The following is a 23186-nucleotide window of genomic DNA, read 5'->3' on the forward strand; positions in this document are numbered from 1 at the left end:
CTCGCAACAGAAATACTTGCCAACTCTCCCGGAATGGGATAAAAGTGGGCAAGCCTCGGCCGCCACTTGCTCACATACCCCCGAACCTCCCCGCACCCACCCTTCCCCGGGGAAGCCGAAGACGTGACTCATCGTGGCCCAGCCCCCTGCTTCACAATGCCGGTAATCTTGGTCAGGTGTTCTGCTCTGCCCCCTATGCTGCATCATGTCACCACCACATCCCCATATGGTGCAGCACGCCCCCCCCGCTGTGCCGACCTGGCTGCCCCTGGCAGCCAGAATGTTGACAATTACGGCGACAGATTTGGTGCAACTGCGTGTCCACACATAGGATGTTTGCTGTGAAAGTGTTGTGGGCGTGGTGACAGAATTGCGGCTTATTCAGAGGTGAGCGTATGCAGAGTAGGGATGGCCATCCGTGGGGAGTCCATCGATGGGTCCATCGGTGATTACCAATTGATTGCCACCGCTGCTGAGGGGATGGCGGGCCGCTGGCCACTCAAAAACAGGAAAAACTAAAAAGAAAAACAATAACCATCAGCTCCCACTTGTCAATCAATGGCAGAGAACCATTGGCTCTCTGCCTTCAATGGCAAAATCATCGGCCATCAACAGTTAACCATCAATGATTGCTAACCAATTAATGATGGCCGATGGCCATCCCTAATGCAGAGATCCATGCGACCTAAGTAGGATTTCCTTCATCAAGGATAGTGCAGGTGCAAACGCGCTGATGATGGCAGCCACTTCCAGCAGCGGATGGATAGGGGCGATGCATAGGTGCGGCCATCTTTGAATACAGGCAGAAACCTGAATTTCTCTACAAACACGGTCAATGGTCGATTTACATGCAACTCTGAATCGGGCCTAAGATGTCTGACTACATCCTCACAGGGATATGCATAGAGACTTGTATAAGTAGTAGTTTTACATGGCTAAGAACATTCCCCTCATACTTCGTTATGATCTTCTACCGTTTCCCACAGGTCAATGTCTCTATTAGGTCTGGGGCGGGACGGATCCTGTCCGGGTGGCCCATGCAGTGTCTAGTGGCTGTTATTAGGGACGACGGAAACATGAGTGGCGGAGCAGAGCAAGCTGACATCCTGCCGGTCAGCTACGTTGTGAAGGACCGCTGGAAAGTGGTGAGTAGCCTCCAACTAGCAAATAACATTACTCGTATATCGTCCTGTTGCATGCCTTTACCCCCTAACTACTGATGCTGATATTCATTGTAATGTTTTCATGATGATGATCTCTGATGGTGTATATTACCGTGGTGATAGATTTACTCTGCCTTATTGGTGTATTTCCCTCATTGTGCTAATAATCTCTGGTGTTTTTTGTGTTGTTGTAGATCACCCATGGTGGCAATGTTCTGTGATGTTTGTTATGTTGGTGTAGGTTACCAATAATGAGGATCTATTTTGGTTTGCATATTGGTGTATTTATCCCATGGTCATTATGCGGATCTCTGGTGTTTGCTATGTTAGTCTATGTCACCCATGTGATCTCTAATATTTGGTATGTTGGTGTGTTTCCTCCATGATGATCTCCTGTGTTTGGTACAGTATGTTGGTGTATTTCCCCTATGATGATGACGAGGATCTCTGGTGTTTGGAATGTTGCTGTATTTCCCCTATTATGAGGATCTCTGGTGTTTGGTATGTTGGTGTATTTCCCCTATAATGAGGATCTCTGGTGTTTGGTATGTTGGTGTATTTCCCCTATAATGAGGATCTCTGGTGTTTGGTATGTTGGTGTATTTCCCCTATAATGAGGATCTCTGGTGTTTGGTATGTTGGTGTATTTCCCCTATAATGAGGATCTCTGGTGTTTGGAATGTTGGTGTATTTCCCCTATAATGAGGATCTCTGTGGTTTGGAATGTTGGTGTATTGCCACTATAATGGAGATCTCTGGTGTTTGGTATGTTGGTGTATTTCCCCTATAATGAGGATCTCTGGGGTTTGGAATATTGGTGTATTTCCACTATAATGGAGATCTCTGGTGTTTGGTATGTTGGTGTATTTCCCCTATAATGAGGATCTCTGGTGTTTGGAATGTTGGTGTATTTCCCCTATAATGAGGATCTCTGGGGTTTGGAATGTTGGTGTATTTCCACTATAATGGAGATCTCTGGTGTTTGTTATGTTGGTGTATTGCCGCTATAATGGAGATCTCTGGTGTTTGGTATGTTGGTGTATTTCCCCTATAATGAGGATCTCTGGTGTTTGGTATGTTGGTGTATTTCCCCTATGATGAGGATATCTGGTGTGTGGAATGTTGGTGTATTTCCCCAATAATGGAGATCTCTGGTGTTTGGTATGTTGGTGTATTTTTCCTATAATGAGGATCTTTGGTATTTGGTATGTTGGTGTATTTATCCTATAATGAGGATTTCTGGTGTTTGGTATGTTGGTGTATTTCCCCTATAATGGAGATCTCTAGTGTTTGGTATATTGGTGTATTTCCCTTATAGTGAGGATCTCTGGTGTTTGGAATGTTGGTGTATTTCTCCCATAATGAGGATATCTGGTGTTTGGTGTATTGGTGTATTTCCCCTGTGATACTGATAATGATCTCTGGCATATTAGTGTATTTCTCCCATGGTAATGGTGATCTCTCGTGTTTGGTCTATGTCACCCATGTGATCTCTGGTGTTTGGTATGTTGGTGTTTTTACCCCATGACGATGATGATCTCCAGTGTTTGGTATGTTGGTGTATTTCCCTTATGACGATGATGACGAAGATGATCTTTGGTGTTTAGTATGTTGGTGCTTTTCCCCTATGACGATGCTGATCTTTGGCGTTTGGTATGTTGGTGTATTTCTCCTATGATGATGATCTTTGGCGTTTGGTATGTTGGTGTATTTCTCCTATGATGATGATGATGATCTTTGAGGTTTGGTTGTTGGTATATTTCTCCTATGATGATGATGATCTTTGGCGTTTGGTATGTTGGTGTATTTCCCCTATGATGATGATCATCTCCGGTGTTTGGTATGTTGGGGTATTTCCCCCAGGATGATGATGAGCTCTGGTATTTGGTCTGTTAGTGTATTTCCTCCATGATGATGATCGCTGGTATTTGACATATTGGTGTATTTCCCTCATGATGATGGTTATGATGACATCCGGTGTGTGGTATGTTGGTGTATTTTCTTCAGAATCATGATCATTAGTGTTTGGTATGTTGGTGTATTTCTTCCATGTTGATCATGAGTGTTTGGTATGTTGGTATATTTCCCCGATGGGTTATAATGCTCTTTGGTGTTTGGAATGTTGGTGTATTTCCCCAAGGTTGAGGATGAGCTCTGGTGTTTGATATGTTAGTATATTTCTTCCATGATGATGATCTCTGGTATTTGACATGTTGGTGTATTTCCCTTATTATGATAGTAATGATAATATCCGGTGTTTGGTTATGTTGGTGTATTTTCCCCCAAATCATGATCATTAGTGTTTGGTATGTTGGTGTATTTCCCCCATTGGTTATAATGATCCTTGGTGTTTGGTATGTTGGTTTATTTCCCCCAAGATGATGATGAGCTCTGCTGTTTGGTATGTTGGTGTATTTCCCCCATGATGATGATAAACTCTGGTGTTAGAACTGGCAATATATTTCCCCCATATTGATTACCTTTGGAGTTTCATATATGTCTCCCATGCTGGTGATGATATTATTGTACTTTTGTATAATGGAAATTAAAGCAATGCAGTATTATAAAGACAGTAGTCTGGTTTTGTGACTCCATTTATTTTAGCTTTTTATGAGCTTGTATTAATCTTGAAATCACCTCCCCGTTGTATCCTGTCTGTCACCTTGCTGAGGCTCCTATGTTTTTTGCAGCTGAAGAAGATTGGTGGTGGAGGGTTTGGAGAAATTTATGAAGCCATGGATTTGCTGACTCGGGAGAATGTTGCTCTAAAAGTTGAGTCAGCACAGCAACCAAAACAAGTTCTCAAGATGGAGGTGGCAGTTTTAAAAAAGCTGCAAGGTGAGTGTAGGTGCTGGAGTCATGAGGTGAGGAATATTCCCCATCTTGAGGAACATATATATGTATGGAGGTATGAACATATAGGTATATAGTACCGCCACCCTGCTGTGTGTCTACATTCTAATATATTTCTAATATAAAGATATATATACATATGGGACGTAGTTTAAATCCTGGAAGGTTAGTTTTAGGCTTCGGGGAGGGAAGGTTTGGTTTAGGGGTAGGAGTAGGTCTAGGATACTTACCGACAGGTGATTGTATCCTAGCCCTTTCGGGATGCTGGCATCGGGGTTTTGACCGCCGGCATCCCGTACCAAACCCATACATACAGGGTGTGATAGATAGATAGATAGATAGATAGATAGATAGAGGTAATCCAGAAAGTAAAGACCGTTTGGCTGTAAAAACAAACTATTTTTTGTTAATTTATTATTTTTTTTAAACACAAAGTGCCTTAGTCTGTTTCCCCTTTTCCTTCATTTAAGCATTTATCATATATGTTCACAAGCTTTAGAATCTCCTTGTTGTACTTGGCTGCCTCCAGTCCACTGAACCAGTTGTTGACCACAAGCTTCAACTCATTATCACTTCCAAAACGTTTTCCGCAAAGGAACCATTTCAGCTGAATCTAGTGAAAAGTTGAAAATCACTTGGAGCAAGGTCCATACTATAGGGTGGATGATCTGGATTACCGTTGTATAGATAGATAAGTAGATATATTCTTATATCACAAAAGTTTCTGCTATTGTGAAGACACAGGAGGGGGCTCCAGAGCATAATACATTTTGGGAGCTACTTAGAGCTAGTATTCAATGCACCAGTACATTGTGCAGTGAATTCTCATTGGAGATCCATTTCCCAAAATATTCAAGTTGGAGATAGGAACATGTGTCCGTTTCTGAGACCAGTAGTGCTTACCCCCACAGAGCAATGCATTTTGCCATAAGGGCTTTGCCAGGGAGGTTGCTTGGCAAGGGGCACATTCGTTTTAAATATTGAGACAGAGTCACCAAGCTCAAACGGTATGCGTTCAGCATCCCGGCGGCCTGGATGCCGACGCTTACCTTACCCGTGCCAGAATACCGACGCCGATCAGAATCCCAGTGCCGGCATCCTGACCGCCGGGATGCCGGAGGTAAGTAATGGGGTTGTGGGTAGGGTTAGGGTTAGGCACTAAGGGGAGGGTTAGGGTTAGGCACTATGGGGTAAGGTTTAGGGTGCAGGGAGGGGGAGGTTAGGTTTAGGCACCAGGGAGGGAGGGTTAGGGTAGGGAGAGGGGTAGGGTTAGCATACCGACCACCAAGGGCCATATTCAATTTGGCTGCGAAAAGTCGGAATTTTCGCATGTTTTAATTATCCCCGTATTCAATTACAAAGACTTTTTTCGCTGGTGCGAAAAGTCCTTGTAAAAAAATGGGGATAACTTTTCACCATGTTTTACATGGCGAAAAAACAGAATTGGGGTTTAGGGGTGCAGGCTGGGAATGACCGATAAAAAAAGATCTGTGTAAAAAAAAATCGGGACACCCCAAAAATAATGTTTAATTTTGGGGTCTTAAAAAAAAAAAAAAAGTAGGGAACACAGTTCAAAAATAGCAAAATGGATTCCAGAGGGGTTCCCTAGTATGCAGCAGGTGTTTTTTGCAGAATTTTTAAATATCATTTTAGGGACTTAAAAATATGCTTACCCCCATTTTCATGTACCCCAAATTTGATAGGAATAGTTATTTTTACAAAAAAAATTATCTGAGTGCTATTCTTCACCACTTCTTCATAGCCGCAAATATGCACCTGCCGCGGCTATTAGAAACCCCGACTACCTTCAGTAGGCAAAACTGGGGATACCCATATTGAACCCCCATGTCTAGACATTTTTAGGGGGGTCCCTGGAATGTTTCCCGAAAATTCCCGATTTTTGGCGATACCTTTCCGCCGGCTCCCGTTTTAGCTGATTTCTACTTGAATACGGGGATAAAGCAGGCACACACCCGATACTTTATCCCCGGAAAACCTCCGATGTGGAGCGAAAAGTCCAGCACGGACTTTTCGCTCCAAATTGAATACCCCCCCAAGTGTCGGTATGTTAACCCTGTCGGGGTTCTGACCCCCTGGATCCCGTCTCATAGGAAAACGCAGGGGGGGTTTCCGTCTGCCTGGGAACCCCCCTCCCCAGCCCACAATAGAAATAGTAATCTAATAGAATTTTACTAGTGCTGAATGTTCTTTTCAGTATCACAAATGAAATATTTAGCACCACCTGTGGATCTTTTAACATGTGTCAGTCAGTAATAAATAACCTGTGCACCAACTAGGAGATCTGGAAAACATTCACTGTTAGGGATGTGCTGCTATAGAGCCCAATATGTACATAAATGGCCAGGGCAGTGCTAGGTTCTTCTTCTGCTCCCTCAGACTCCCGGACTTGCTCTAATGCTCTGGAATGGTGCCCACATCTAAAATAAAAACATTCAGCTCAGGCAGGATGGCCCTACTGCCGCATTTAATGGCTTACTGTGATCACTGGTCCTGTATAGGCTGGAATTATGATACACTATATACTTTGTATGACGCATGTTAAAGCTGGTTAAGTGCTAATTCTACCCTCTTCGTGGACTGGCCACACTCAAAATCAAGTATTTGGAAACCCCCCCTCTAGATATTCTACGTTTGCCACTGCATCTGTCGGTATTACATACCGATTCCAGCTCAAACACAGGTCTCACACTGAGGCCCTGATTCAGAGCCGGACGCTCTGACAGAGCGCTCGCTCTGAATCAGGGCCGTCCTTCCTACTTTTTGGAGCGGCCTCCTGGCCGCTCGCATAGCTGCGGGTTACCATCCACAGCTATAGTGAAACGGCCAAAATGATGGTCGCGATGATCAAGACCATCGCGACCATCGGGCTTGCGACGAGACCCTTGCGGTAGGGTCTCGCTGCCGCAAGGCCTGGACTGCTTTTGGCTCTATCAGAGCCAAAAGCACTCCCACTGACATCAATAGTGATGTCAGTGGGGCCGGCCCCAGACGGGAACGCCTCCGTCTGGGCAGCCACGCCCTGGCACGCCCACCAAAGGGGGCGTGCTGTCAATCACCATCGACAGCACGCCCCCTTTGGTGCGAGACCCTTAACGATGGCTTGGCCGTCCTTATTCGGGTCTCGCGCATGCGCACGACGGAGCCGCCTCCTTCGTGCGCATGCGCACTTGGGCAACATTGACCCGCTTGCGAGCGTTCAGCGCTCGCGAGCGGGTCTGAATCAGGCCCTGAATCCACCAATCTTTCAGGTCCCCTTCATTCGCTTCCCAGAAGCTCTTTGATCTCTCTACACCTCTTTCCTGAGATACACCATTATCTCGCCCTCCTCAGCCGCGTACCAATGCAAGGAAATTATGTGCACATTACTTGCGTGTATTCATGTGATGTGCTCTTCCCTCACGTGCTTCTTCTTGCCTTATTTTTACTTTCATTTACAATGGCACCTAAAACTTTGTTACTAACACCCTGCTGCTTATTTAGGTGTTATGCAGCATTGTTTATAAATCATGTACTTGTCCTACATTGTCTGTACTGTTAATAACTGTTGTCTTGTGTGCTCATTTGTTTCTGTACTTTGTAAGGCGATGCGGAACCCTTGTGGCGCCATACAAATAAAGGATAATAATAATGTGCTAGAAGTACACCGTAGCTGTATTTTCAATTAAACTGTATCTTATTTTACTGGATTTGATTTCAAACAAACATGTCTGTCTGTCTGTCCAGGGAAAGATCATGTCTGCAGATTTATTGGCTGTGGAAGAAATGAGAAGTTTAACTACGTGGTCATGCAGCTTCAGGTAAAGTAAAGTCCACGAGTGCAGATGTACTAGTGTTTCCTCCCATTAACAGTTTATTTACAAATAAAGACAATTGTCCTGGGCACGACTGGTCCCTTTTTAGTTAGAAACTTACCCAAGCAGTGGGGATAGCCATAGAGCAGTAGATAATTTGGGAGGGGTATAAAGAAGAGACCATCTCTTGTACTGGGGATCGAGCACAGGGGGTGTTTGCCATGTTATGACGTTGAACATAAGTTTAATGACTGGTAACATGAGGGGACTCTAATCATTTCTGTTTCATATAAAGAACTCCCTGATACTGAGTCATCCTATCACCCAATTCAGGAAACTGAGGATTTCCTTCAGTTATTATCTTATGAGCGTTTCTGCAGTTTATGGTTGTTCTCCTCCGTCTCCCTGTTTCCGCTTTATTTAATGAATTCACCAAATGAAATTGAATGAATAGACCAGTGACACATTGTCACACATGTAATGTAATATTAAAGGATTGACATTACAATCCCTATTGATGACGAGGGATGGAGACCCATCAGATCTAGAATTGCTAAAGCTTCCATAAGTGTGGCCATAAGTGAAACCTGCTTCAAGGTTTGTACTATATGGTACTTAGGGCTCGATTCAGACCTGCGTTCGCACACAGCGAAAGTATGCAAATCCGCAATCTCACGGCAAGACATTAGCACACCCACTATGTCTTGGCATGCGATGGCGGTGTGTATACAGACGCCCACCAGCCTGTCTTAAGACGCCCACTTTCCCACGTCATGTCCAGGAAGTGTATGCAACCATCGGTAACATCGAGTACCATCGGAAGCGATCGCAGCACTTGTGGCTGACCATACCCTACCGCAAGCACTGCGAGTGCTTCAGTATGTAAATCAACCATGTGACATGTACTATGATGCTGCGTCTTAATTACGCACGCCTCTAAAAAGACTCAGGCACGCCTGCGTTCGCACCACCACTACCCCGTTTTCATGGACCATCACCTGTCACCACCTACAAACGGCCTGTCCTGTCACTCTAGCTAGCGAGCTATGCGCAGCGAGCGAACGCTTCCCGATCGCATGGACTAGTTCGTGCACCCACACTGCGATGCATACGCATGCGCGGATTGCAAACATCGGCAGGCCGCGTGCGAACACAGCCTAGCGATCGGGTCTGAATCGGGCCCTTAGTGCCTTCTAAAGTGAACAAGATGTTCCCAGCGACATCAAGCTCCTGTTGGAGACCGTGTGGGGAGCTGGGCACGTTCCCCCACACTTGGTGGTCTTGTCCCATTATTAGCTCGTTCTGGGAGCAGGTATGGAATTTGATTTCACAATCAACAGGTTTATCGGTTCAACGTGAAGCTGCCATATCGCTTTTAAATGCCCCAGTACCACATACTGATAAACATCTAGACAGACCTAGTGGTCCATATATGTAATGTTACCAAATCTGTGATAGCTAAAATCTGGAAGTCTCCCGTGGCTCCTTCCTTAGCGGCCCTCCAGGTCCTAGTTCATTTTGTGGCCTCAGTGGAATACGTCACGGGTTTGTAAAATAGCTCCATGGCCACCTTTTACAAGATTTGGTCCTTGTGGTATCTAGAACCAATCCGCTCCTCTCCCTGGTCTCTGCTAACTTTTCATATCATCCCCTTCCCTCCTCCTTTTTTTCTTTAATATTGTGTATTACACCCATTTTTTACATGTTGATACCGAATGACTGGTGGGTCCTTGATTTTTCCTGTGGGCCACCAGCTGTTTATCTATGTTTCACAGGTTTATTATTTTCTCTTTGTGGTACATACAATGTTGTTGTGCGGGTTCTGTGTTTATCCACTGTTTCGTTTTTCTGCTTATGGAGAAATAAAATATTTTGTTTAAAAAAATATATATTGAAGGATGATTAAATATCTGACACCGATACCTCGTTCATACCGCAAAGCCGTGTCACACCCGGGATTTTGTACACGGGTCCACCCTGGGTGCGATCTGGATGAGACCCCCTTTCAGACTGGTGGCCTGACCTAGCTTATTGCCGGGACGATGACATCACCAAAGGCACGTGCCGAGCCGGCGCTTGGTGATAAGATCATCTCCAAGCACTGGCTCTTCCTATGCTGTGAACAGGTCCTGTGTCACATCGGGAATCGGTTTAAATTACCGCCCAACAGCGGCTGCCCGACATGGGTGAAAATCCCGATCGTCCCCAGGTAAGTATTTACGAACCTAACCTCCCCCCCCTAACCCTCCTTAGGGGTGCCTAACCCTAACCTTCCCCCCAGTGCCTAACCCTTATCTCCCCTCTAAGTGCCTAAGCCCAACCCCCCCTTCCCCGCTGCCTAAACCTAGGTCCCCCGGGGGGTGCCTAACCCTATCCCTCCCTTGCCCTAGCCTAACCCTAACCTCCCAGGGAAGGTGCCTAACCCTAAGTCCCCCTTGGGAACCATAAACCTAACCGTTCCCCCCCCCCCCCCGCGCGCGGCTGTCCGCGCTCGGTGCCCGACATCACTTAGATCGGGATGCCGGGCACCGGTCTCCCGGCATCGGTAACATGAACGGCGTCTAGATGTAGACGCCGGTCATTTAACCCTCGCCGGGATAAAGCATTCGGGAAGCCGGCCGTCGGGATTACATCCGCCGGCTTCCCGACTGCATACCGTAACATCGACCCGGGTTACCTGCTTACACTGCATCGTGAGCCAAGCTGAACCCGTGTTACTTGGGTCGACCCAGGTTATTTCAACTGGGCCCTTTCACACTGCACAATATCCCGGGTTGCTGCGCTTTCACGTGAAATAACCCGGATTATTGCTGGCAGTGTGAAATGGGCATGAGTAAGAAACATTCATGAAATCCTTCAGAAGTCTGATGTCAGGGTGAATTAGGACGGTCAGACTCTTTATAGATTGTATAAGAATATAGAGGAACATACCCTGCTGGTTGCAGATTCCCCTGACTGTGCTTGATACAAGTTGCTTGTACATGTGTCACATTAAATTAGGAGATGTCGGCACATCCAGTGAACCAGGCCACTTCTTGAGTGTCTAGTGCCAGGGAAAAGGCAGCTTGCCAACAGTTATGTAACCACGAATAAGCTGAGCAATGCAAACAAGACCGTGTGCTCCTGACCTTGGTCCTTACCTTACAGGGTCGGAACCTGGCAGACCTGCGCAGAAGTCAGCCTCGCGGCACGTTTACCATGAGCACCACCCTGCGTCTCGGCAAACAGATCCTGGAGTCGATTGATTCCATACATTCTGTGGGGTTCCTGCACCGCGACATCAAACCTGTGAGTACTGCTCCACATCCTCCAATGGGGGAGTTTTTATCATACAGGTAATTATAATGTCATTGGCGAAAAAACAGTTAGAGTAAAACGATCTGCAACACTAATGGTTGGTGTCACATGAGTTCTCAGTAGACAGGGAAACAAAAGCTCCTGATAATATCTGTGCAGTCTCCGAGGGGCAGTTCCTTTGCTCGTGTGACAGTTGCAGGAGAAATAACTGCTGGTCTCTTACTGGCCCTAAATCTTTGATGTTACTTTATAGAAGCTGCCAGGGCAGCAGATCTATTCTTGTGACACCACTGAGATAAAAACGTTTCGCTTCCAGGAAAACATCTAAACACAGTTATTATTCATCTCAACCAAATTATTCCTACAGTATATTGGCGCAATCACTACCCGGAATATACCACGACCCCATAAATGGGCATTGTCTGATGGTCGCCCGACCTGGAGGGCATTAGAGGGCGCGACCTGTTTTCAAAAATGCCAAACAGTGTTGTTTTCCAGACGTAGTCGGATTAATACTGATGTGTTGGTTTGCTCCGCAGTCTAACTTTGCCATGGGACGCCTTCCCTCAACGTACAGGAAGTGCTTCATGTTGGACTTTGGTTTGGCACGGCAATACACCAACACCACTGGAGAGGTGCGACCGGTGAGTGATGGGACCGTATTGAGGCAGGGGGAAATGGGGGATCAAGTGGGATCGTGAGACCCAAACTGTATCCACCGATGTGACTGTCATATTAATCAGAGTGACCACAGTGGGCAGATAGGAGGTAAAGCTCTGCCATGTGCCGCATTTTGCCGTTGACCCTGCCAGCTGAGTTCCATTCCCGGGCTGTAAGAACGTTTCATGTAACATAGTCCTCTCCAATTGGGGTTGGGTCGTTTTATTGCTCATTTAAGTTGATTAATTGTTTTGTTTCCATTATTTTATGCTTTCTGTTTTTCAGTTTATTTTTCAAGTTGTTGCTCCGCAGTTTAGTTTTGGCGACTGGGAATGCGCAGTGTGAGTCTCCATCCTTCATCCTTTTATTTTATGTCTTCAAATGTTTTCATTTGTAGCTATTGTTTCTATGCCGGGCGTGAGAGGGGGGAAGGGAGTATGGGGGCACTCCCGATTATGATAAATGCTTTCACCACCACCGCAATGATTATCATGTGTTAGAGCCAATCATGTAAAGTTCACAAAAGGCCTTCAAAACCTCCATTCCCGTAATGAGAACCTTCTATGATATAGAACTATACCTGACTCATTTTGTTAGTGATTCTAGTTCTGCTTTACCAGACACCAGTCTTTATGCCCAGTACCCATATAGAACGTAGGCCTACCCAGTGTGGCTCTGTAAACCATGAAAGTAATGATGGAATCACTGTGTCTTGCCAATGGAAATTTTGACACGCCGATTACTTTCCTCTTTAGCTTATGTCAGTGGTTCCCAAACTTTTTTGAGTCACGGCGCCCTAGAGTACCAGCTTTGTTTTCACGGCAGCCCTAAGCCAAAAGTTTGTTATTGAGAAATTCATAAAATTCATAAAAATGTAGTAAAGTAGTACATTAAAGTAAACTGTGCCGACCTGTCATGGCTCAGTTATGTGGTGGTGGACAGGTTTGAACTTCTGTTTATCCACATAATTACATTACATTGACCAGAAGTAATTTTATTTGGTGCGGAAACACCAACCTGATGCACCCTTGCAAGTGTCCTGAGGCACCCCAGGGTGCCACGGCGAACAGTTTGGGAACCACTGGATTACGTTATTCTTATTATTATTACTTTATGTTCAATTATATATTTGTTTTATTATTTTTCATGTTAAGTTTTACACCCATTGGGTTTTCATGTGATAGAAGTATCCACTGGGGATTTGTTAATCTGTGGTTGAGGACTTTGGTGATTGACTGTATACCATCGGCGTATAGATAATGTACAATAAAACCTGCTATACGGTCGTCTTTAGGTTCTGGTACAATATACAGTATAGTGGCTGGTGTGGAGGCCACGGGTGAGATATCGGACAGTCTATATTACAGGCACTTCTCATAATGGACATCTGGTAATCTGGAACAGTTACAAGGTAGCAATGCTGGAGGTGAAGAGAGAGAAGCATAGGATTGGTGTGTATGGTTGAATATTACATTCCCATCTCTTTTTGATAACATAACACCACTAGCATATTATTATTATTATTATGATTCACTTTTATTTATAAGGCGCCGCAGAGAGTGCACAGCATTGTACAGGGTAAACATAGAAAACACACTTGCATAAATAGACCGCGCTATTGCTATAAATAATATACTTGAATGATAAAAACAACACAAAGTTTCTTTAAATTAAACACTGTATTTGCTCATTCACAAAGACAATTGTAAATAGATAAAATGTATCAGATATAGTAACACTGGCTAACAATTGCTATCTGTAAGTATCTATCACATATAATAGTATTTTAGATACACATATACAATCATCCAATAGGGAAAAAATAAAAAAACGATTTCTCAGTCCAATGGACAATCTCAAGAATTATATAATATACTCGGGGGCCACCTTAATTTCAATCGCAATACTTGGTATATGGGCTCAAGTGTTCTCACTGACAATATCCACTTTTATGCTGCAATAAATCCAAAAATAATGTTAGTTCCCGAATAATTCCTGTATTAAAACTGTTGTATCCACACAGTATATCACCCCGCAGTGTGTCCTGCCAATTCCGACACAAGTGTTCTTGTAGTCCGCCACGTTAACCCTTTCACAGCACAGCCACTGTATATCCTCTGAAGATTGTAGCAATATGTCAACAAAGTCACTAGTTCGTGGTTTAGCTCTGAATAGGCACAACAGTAGTAGTGGTCTGGTCTCAGCCAAGATAGCAGCTTTAATAGTTGTCACCCCTCAGTCTGATAGAGATTGCCTGATCGGGGAAAAGCTAGTAGACGGCTCACCGTGTTGGAGGGTGCAGCGGCACCGGGTCTCAGTTCGTCACGCTGCATGTAGACCACGGTCGGCTGCTATCTTTTCAAGGTGTATGGATCCTGTTGCTGCCGTTTCTAGCACTTACTTGAGCCGCGTATATATATATGTGTGTGGCTGGCAGTCTCTCGCTGCTGATGGGGAGAATCCAAGAGCAGCTCGTGGCGGTGGATGAAGTTAGAAATGTAAAAGTCACAGAAGCAATTGTAGTATCCCAATCGACGCGTTTCGCTCACAGCAATTATTAGCCAGTGTTACTATATCTGATACATTTTATCTTTTTACAATTATCTTTGTGAATGAATACATACAGTGTTTAATTTAAAGAAACTTTGTGTTGTTTGGATCATTCAAGTATATTATTTATAGCAATAGCGCGGTCTATTTGAGCAAGTGTGGTTTCTCTGTATACTGTATGTGTCAGATGTGCAACTGACATTTAGTCCTGCTGCATTGCTCTATATTAGCTACACAGAATCGGCTAATTCTACAACACAAGTCGGCTTATCCAATAAATTTTTTATTTAGTATATGTGTAACCCCTAATCTATAAATATATGTTTTTTGTATAATTCCCCCAAGCGCCAGGAATATTGAAACAATCAGGTCACACTGATTTGTCTCAATAACAATTAGTCTCAAAACATAGAAAATAGTAACGTATCAGAGCATAATTACCAAACAAAATGGGAAACCAAAGAATAAGAACATAGCATAAGTACCAAATATTAATATAACACCACAGACTAGATAGGACAAATAACAATGGCAGGGCATAGGCAAATGCAGGGGGGGTTCCGTTTGCCTGGAAACCACCCCTTTCCCCAGCCCACACTATGACCACAATATATATAGTATATAATACAATTTTACTAGTGCTGCAGGATAACCTCAGTATCACAAATTAAATAATTAGCACCACCTGTGGATCTTTTAACATGTGTCAGCCAGTAATGAATACACCTGTGCACCGACTAGGAAATCTGGAAAACATGCACTGTTAGGCTGCGTACACAACTACAGATATATCTGTCCAATCTGTCCGGTGGGAAGGAAAATCTGGTCCGTTTATATTGTTATTTGCTCCCATACATTACCAGATTTTCCTTCCCACCACACAAATTGGACAGGTACAGTATATCTGTAGGTGTATACACAGCTTTAGGGTTGCACCGCTATAGACCATCTATAGGGTTAATTATTGATACAGTCATCCAGTGCATAATGAGACCAATATGTACATGTATGTCCACGGAAGTGGTAAGGTTCTTCTGCTGCTCCCCCAGACTCCTGGACTTGCTCCCATGCTCTGGCATGGTGTCAACTTGTGAAATTAAAAACATTCAGCTCAGACAGGTTGGCCCTACTGCCGCATCTATTACTGTGATCGCTGGTGCTGTATATGTCAGAATTATGACATACACTGCACTTTGTATGACGCATATTAAAGCTGGTTAAGTGTTAATTATGCCCTCTTCATGGACTGTCCACACTCCCTCTAAAATCAAGCATTTGGAAACCCCCCTTCTAGAAATCCTGCGTTTGCCACTGCAGGGATAGGGCAATTCACTGAAGCTAGCAAGAGCATACATTGGCGAGTCATGAGAGGGAATCAAATCAGTACTCCGTGATCTTGTACTCAGTATATTGCTGAGCACTGAAAGGGAAAAAGGAAACAAGGGAGTGGAGCACTGGTGACCTGGATAGTGCAGGGGAGGATCAAGAGGATGGAGGGCCCTGCCTGTAAGAGTTTCCATACTTTACTAAGGGGAATGGGTAAATAGTTGGACAGTGAACTGAGAATTATACATGGTGAAGAGGTAGAGGTAGTAACTAGTTATTTTCTGGCACAGTTATCAACGGAATGGGTATGAAATACCGCCGGCCGCATGGCCGGCGGTTCGATTCCCGTCAGCTGCAGTCCTACAAGAGCAGAGTTAGAAGCAGCGGAAGCCCGACAGCACTGGAAATCCCGATCGTGGATAGGTAAGTATCTACTAACCTAACCTAACCCCCCCTAACCCTAACCCTCCTTAGGGGTGCCTAACCCTAACTTCTCCCCCAAGTGCCTAACCCTAACCACCCCCTTCCCCGCTGCCTAAACCTAAGTCCCCCGGGGGGGTGCCTAACCCTAAGTCCCCCCCGGGGGTGCCTAACCCTAACCCTCCCGGGGGGATGCCTAACCCTAAGTCCCCCCCGGGAGCCCTAAACCTAACCCTCACCCCCCCGCGGCTGTCCGCTCGCGGCGCCCGGCATCACTACGATCGGGATGCTGGGCGCCGGTCTCCCGGCGTCGAGGAAATGCGGGCGTCTGCATCTAGACGCCCGGCACTTCACCCTTGCCGGGATATGACAGTCGGGAAGCCGGCTGCCGGTATTTAGGCAGTCGGCTTCCCGATTGCTTCCCGTTATCAACAGCCCCTGATTTTTCAGACAAATGTGCCTCTTCTTTTGTTCTGTTCTGACCCCCTTTATAACCATCTGTTTTTATTTTGTTAGATAGTACAATATCTGAAATCTAAAATGACAATTACACACTTGTAGAACATGATATACTTGGAGGTATAGGCCCTGATTCAGCAAGCAGCGCAAAGGAGAGAACGCACACACTTGGCCGATGTTTTTGTACTGCGCGTGCGTGAATTAGCCAGTGCGATCGGGTAAGTGTACGCAGACTACACGCAGACCCCTTCCAATATTGATTGACCGGAAGTACCGTTTCTGGGTGGTGACGGGGGTGTGGTCGGGCGAACGCAGGCGTGCCTGTGCTTTGGGACGCCGTTTTAGGGGCGTCCATAATTAAGCCAGTGCGGCGACGGACACAGCGATGAGACTCCGTGCACGCAGGAAGTTGCCAAGATCCTGCGCGAGGTCTGGTCAATCACTATTATGCAAATGTGTTCAATGGTTCTCGATGTTACCGATGTTTACACTATCTTGCGTACTGATCAGGCTGTGAGTAAAGGGAGATGGGCGGCTTAATATAGGGCTGGGCGTCTGCATCTTGTGCTGCTGTCTCCGTGCGTATGCATTGATTAGCATATTCTCGCAGCGGACGGGTGCATGCGTTCTCTCCTTTGCGTTCCTTGCTGAATCAGGCCCATAGTTCCTAACACAGACGCCATAAGTGATGCCCACCTAACGCCTTTATCCACACCAGCATTGAAGCCAGATGCCCCTATAAATGATATTGGGCCTGATTCAGAAGTGGACTAAGTGTTGAAAGTGTCCAATGTTTTGCGCATCTGCTCCTATGGTCTTGCATCGGTGGCCGTAGTGTGGATTAGGACACAGAGTGATTGACAGACAGCGACCATTTGGGGGAGGTAACGGGGGGGGGGGAGGGTGACAACTAAGATGCAGGCATGTCGCGACCGATTCAGGGGCATGTTGCAGCAAGCGACTGCGTCCTGATAAGCAGCTGTAGCTGGCGGCTTAGTTGTGAAGGACATCAGAGCAAAGATTGGGTATGCAATGCCGGCTGTCGGGGTGCCTCCTGTCAGAATACCAACAGCGGCATCCCGATGGTTGGTATCCCGACAGGGGTTGGGAAAGTATACTTACCCTCCCCCTTCCCCCCTAACCCTCCCTTCTTGTAGCCTAACCCTCCCCACCCCGCACCCTAACAATCCCCGTTAGTGGCTAAACTTAACCCCCCCCACTTCCTGCCTTAACCCCCACAGTGGTGCCTAACCCTAACCCTAATACCCCCCAAAACCTAACCCCGCTGCACTCCCTAAACATAACCCCGCCCCTTGCAGCTAACGCTAAGGGCGCCCCGGACTTACCTCGTTCGGCTTGGCATTCCGGCATCGGGATTAAGATAGGCGTCGGTGTTTTGACGCCTATTTTAAGTCTCTTGTCATAACTACATTCCCAGAGCAACCAAAGGGTTGCTGAGAGATCCGAAGGTTTGACCGAGGTTTGTCCGATGGTGTGTATTTGTAGAAAAGACGGTGACTGCAACATTTGCATATCTTCTCATTTCCACTGCATATGAAGACGCAGCAGCGACGCAATTAGTATCAACCTCTGAATCAGTCCCATTATTATTATAGTGGTAACTCTACATCCCATCCCTAGTAAATACGTAATTGGTAGAGTTAGTGTCAGAATATATTTGAGCTATAAATTAGTGGAACGAATGGTGATCAGGGACGGAGCCAGCATTGTTCCATTGACTCCTACAGCCTCCTATATCTAGCTATAGCTATACAGCTGTTTATTAGTATAGAGTTTAGAATTCATTTTTTCACAGGACCATCTGGAACCTAAGAAGTAGCCTGAAACAGCCATCTCACAGGTAGCAATGCTACGGGAAATGAGTGGACCTCTTGCTGTGCTTTTAAAAGCTGTGCAAGGGGCTGGTGTATGAACACAATGCAGGGGCTGCCTACAGACTTATACCCATCACTTGCTGGGGTAGTAATCTCTGTCTGCCTCCATTCACAGCCTCGCAATGTCGCCGGCTTCCGTGGGACTGTCCGCTATGCATCAGTCAATGCACACAAGAACAGGGTAAGATCTATTTCCTTAGTTCAGCCACATCCTAGATCAAGCAGGAATCTTCCAATATGAAACATTGTCTGTCTTTTGTTACCGTTCTTAGGAGCTGAATCAGACCCGCTCGCTATGATGCGAACGCTCGTAGCTGGCTGATAGTTGCTTTCTGCGCATGCGTACGCATCGCAATGCGCGTGCACGAACCAGTGCGAGAGATCGGGATGCGTTCGCTTGCTGCGCATAGACAGCCCAGCAGAGTGAGTGACAGGAGAAGCTGTTTGTGGGTGGTGACAGGGGCTGGCCACTGGAAATGGGGGAGTGGAGGTGCGAACGCAGGCGTGCCTGAGTGTCTCAACGCCGTTTCATAGGCGTGCATAATTAAAAGGCAGCGTCATAGTACACGTCATTTGGTTGATTTCACTCTGAAGTGATTGCAGTGCTTGCGGCAGGGTATGGTCAACCTCAAGCGCAGCGATCGCATCCGATGGTGCTCGATGTACCAATGTTTTCAAGCACTTCCAGGAGCTGACGTGCGCAAGTGGGCATCTTAAGAATGGCTGGTGGGCGTCTGCATACACTAAGTGATCGCACGCCAAGACATAGTGGGCGTGCTAATGCCTTGCCGTGCGATCGCCTGCCTTGCTGGGCGTGCGCTGGATTTGCATATACGCAGGGAGCGAGCGGGTCTGAATGAGCTCCTTAGTGCAATGTCCTCTACCAGTTGTGTATGCCCATGATCCTCTGCCTACTATACATGGCCTAGTCCATTGTTTCTGCCATGATCCTCCATCTTCTATATTTGGCATTGCCCATTGTATCTGCCCTGATCCTCCGTCTACCGTATGTGGCATTGCCCATTGTATCTGCCATGATCCTCTGTCTACTGTGTGTTGCATTGCCCCTGTATCTGTCCTGATCCTCCATCTACGGTATATGTCATTGTCCATACGTATATGCTTAAGTTGCTCGGAGTCGGTCTAATACAGTGTATGCCATGTTTCATTACACAACTGTACATGTCTCATTGCTCAGTCTGTTGTCCTACTTTGTCTTTATGTCTGGTGTCTCTCCCCTACTTTCATCTGTTTTTAGCCTGTTGTACTCATTACTTGTCCCTGTTGCCCTGTCTGATAGTCTTTACCACTTTGCTTGACTTGATAAACTGTTTTCACCCTCTTTATTTAGGAGATGGGGCGACACGATGACTTGTGGTCATTATTTTACATGTTGGTGGAGTTTGCGGTCGGGCAGCTGCCCTGGAGAAAAATCAAAGACAAAGTAAGAGAGGGAATACATTATCCGTGTCATGTCACATGCGTGTTGCAGGAATGGTCTGGAGCGTGACCTTTTTTGCTCTTTCTGGTCTCCAGGAGCAGGTGGGGATGATTAAAGAGAAGTATGACCATCGAATGCTCCTGAAACATATGCCTTCAGAGTTCCACCTCTTCCTCGAGCACATATCCACTCTGGACTACTTTACTAAGCCGGACTATCAGGTACCTGTGTCGCACATCCTCAGGGCGCTGTGCAACTGTTTCGCTCATGATGAGTGTGCAGACGAGAAGTGGTTCTTACATTGAGATCGCATTACAGAGACGGAAAATGTATCACAGTAAGATCTTTGTACGCCATGTGGCCATCGCACCAGCCCATGTGTTACTTAGAGACAAAGGGGCTGATTCTGAATTGAGAACAAAATAGAAAAGAGCAAGTAACTGTGCACCTGGTAACACCATGCTGCATTGCAGCTGGGGCAGATGTAACGTGCAGAGAGACTAAGATTTGGGAGATGCATTTCCATGCTGAAATCTAAATTGCAGTGTAAAAATAAAGCTGTCCAGTATTTGTGGGCTACATACAAAAGCAGCCAGTATTTGCACTACATGCACAATATATATATATATATATATATATATATATAAGTTACTTACTTTTTTCCTTTTTTTTTTTTGCTTTGCTCCCAACTCAGAATCAGCCCCAAAGACAGGTAATAATATAAAGGTTTGTTATGCACAGAGTTATTGTGATGTAGATAATGGGGTGACTAGAGAGATGCCTATAGGATAAGCCTAAGTAAGTGGGGCAGTATCGCCAAACTGTATATCTGGACGATGGGGCAGATTCAAAGGTGGACGGTAATTAGATTTTTTACGCAGTTTTCCATTATTTTTAATCCTGCGCATGCGCAGTAGTTGCCCTGCGCAAGTGCAGATCTGGTCCTGCGATGTTGGACGCAGTACGGCTGCAGACCTTGAGGGAGTGAAAGTCTGCAGCCGTTTGGGGGTGGGGGAGTGTTGCAAAAAAATAGGGGTGTATCAGTCCCATTTTCTGGGTGTGCTGTAAGCCAGTTGCAGTGTGACTGGCCCCAGCAGCATAGATTTGCTGGACATCCTGAGTAATCTGAGGGTTAGTCATATGACCGATGGCCGTCTGATGTTCACGTAGTGGATCTGATGCTGCGTCTTTGGAAACAGCCAGCAGATCTGAGGAAGCCAGCAGTGGCATCACCTGCTGCATTAGCATAGGTTTACTCAGATCCTCTGCGTCCGAAGTCTCAGTACTGATCCACCCCTGAACCAGCCCCAATGTGCACTATAAAGTGACAAATTGGAAATTCCAAAAAAGTGCCTTCACCCTTGAACTTTAATACCTGTATGTAGAGTAACTGTCATACACGGGGCGCTACTTGGTGTATGACAGATAATACCTTTTCTCCAAACACTCTGTGACCATGTTTTCTTGTTGCAGATGATCATGTCTGTCTTTGAGAACAGCATGAAGGAACGTGGGATCACAGAGAATGAGGCCTTTGACTGGGAGAAAGGCGGAACGGACATCTTGCTCTCCACCAGCACATCTACACCCCCACAGCAGAACACCCGGCAAACAGCTGCTATGTTTGGGTGAGATAAAGGACGGAAATGAATTCTATAGCTACTTATATCATTCCCATCTCACCCGATCTCTTTCCTAGCTAGCCGTTCACTGAGCAGACGTTGCTTTGACCCCACATGTGGACAGCTAGTTATAAGTGAATGTGCCTGTTTTAATGGTACATGAATGGGGTATTGCCGAATCTATGGTGGGAAATAAAAGTCCAAGCCACCTGCTAAAGTGTAGGCAGCGCATAATACTTATACCTAGGTATAGTATGGTCGGGTATATGAAGTTATAGATTGGTATAATATAAGTGTAGTGTATATATATGGCTATATATAATATAGATATGGATCGGTATAGTATAGGTATGTATTGATCTAGTATGTTAATATGTATTTATAGGTATAGTATGATATAGTATAGATAAGGATAGATGTATAGTATGGTGTTGATGGTATAGATTTGCATAGTATCATGAAAATCTATATAGTATAAGTATGGATAGGTATAATGCTCTAGTATAGGTATAGTATATGTCAATTATGGAATAGTGTATGTAGGTAATAATCGGTATAGTATAAATATTTATAGGTATGGTATAGTACAAGTATACTATGTAGATATGGATAGGTATAGTCTGATACGGTATAGTTATAGCATGGTATAGTATAGGTATAGTGTGATATACTATACAGATGCTCATCTAGCCTCAATACGCCATGCAGTGCGATATACCTGGTGTGAGTGAGCAGTCAGGTCCCGTGCAAGGACGCATCAGACTGTGCTGATTAATGTGACACTTGTATATCTGTGTGTATCTGAGTTTGTAAATGGAGCTTGGCGCGGGAACTTGCTGCGGCCGTTGCGGTGTAGCACTTTGCATGCTGATTGAGGGACTCAGTCGCACACAGATATAAGTATCACATCAAATGAACCAGCATAGTCTCCTGGTGCATCCTAGTCACATCGCATTGTGACTTAGACGCATTTTCTGCAAAAAAAGATGCAAATAAGACGCCTGGCGCTAGCAGAGTTTCACGGGACCTGGTGCGCCAAGAGGGACTGCGGTAGAAAAATGAGTGAACACACATCCGAAGGTTTAGATAGATATTGGTATAGGTAGGTATAGTATGGTATAATATAATGTAATGTTCCCACTAGACCGCGGGCAAGTACTCTCTGTGCGCACCAAAGATGTGCGCCCCCGAAGAGGGGGCGTGGCAGACTGGGGAGGGGGCGTGTGACACCCCCCCAAGTGTGACGAATTTTACGAAAACTTAGAGGTGATGGGCTTCTCCCAAGCTCTCCCCTCACTTTGAATAGATGTCGTGTGCATGCGCAACTTTTCCTACCTGTGGGACACTGCGGTGCAAGAGTGGGTAAAGCACAGGGCAGGCTGGTTTAGCGGGGCACTGCTATAAGGGCAGGGTGCATTTTGCCACTTTAAAATCAGGCAGGGCGCGGCGCCCCGCTAATACAGCCACAGGAAAGCTCAGCTATAGGACCCATCATTGGCAGACAAAGAGCTGTGATGTATAACTGCTTGGATGCCCATGTGCTCATGCTCCTCTCATCTACAGTGCTTGCCAATAGTTGTTGACTCTTTTCAGCAAGTGGCTGTGGACATTGTATCCCCCTACCTGCCTGGGCCCAGTAGTTTCAGATAATGGTATATCATCACCAGGGGCATTTCTAGAGAGGAGGG

General features: G+C 45.6%; 1 protein-coding gene across 4 annotated transcripts in view; it reads left to right on the plus strand.

Annotated features, from left to right (window-relative positions):
- TTBK1 (tau tubulin kinase 1) overlaps positions 1-23186 on the plus strand; it is a 128367-nt gene that overhangs the window by 53883 nt on the left and 51298 nt on the right. For 3 of the 4 annotated variants that reach the window (XM_088442987.1, XM_088442988.1, XM_088442989.1), the window contains 9 exons: positions 987-1145; positions 3854-4001; positions 7761-7834; positions 10976-11116; positions 11665-11769; positions 18551-18616; positions 19787-19879; positions 19972-20097; positions 21350-21504. In XM_088442987.1, the coding sequence (XP_088299113.1) occupies positions 987-1145; positions 3854-4001; positions 7761-7834; positions 10976-11116; positions 11665-11769; positions 18551-18616; positions 19787-19879; positions 19972-20097; positions 21350-21504 (1067 nt within the window). Of the gene's footprint in view, positions 1-986; positions 1146-3853; positions 4002-7760; positions 7835-10975; positions 11117-11664; positions 11770-12070; positions 12127-18550; positions 18617-19786; positions 19880-19971; positions 20098-21349; positions 21505-23186 lie in introns of those variants that run through there. The other variant, XM_088442990.1, reaches the window with a different exon arrangement.

This window comes from Taudactylus pleione, unplaced genomic scaffold, assembly GCF_031769625.1.
Source record: "Taudactylus pleione unplaced genomic scaffold, aTauple2 ptg000320l, whole genome shotgun sequence".
Taxonomy (NCBI): domain Eukaryota; kingdom Metazoa; phylum Chordata; class Amphibia; order Anura; family Myobatrachidae; genus Taudactylus; species Taudactylus pleione.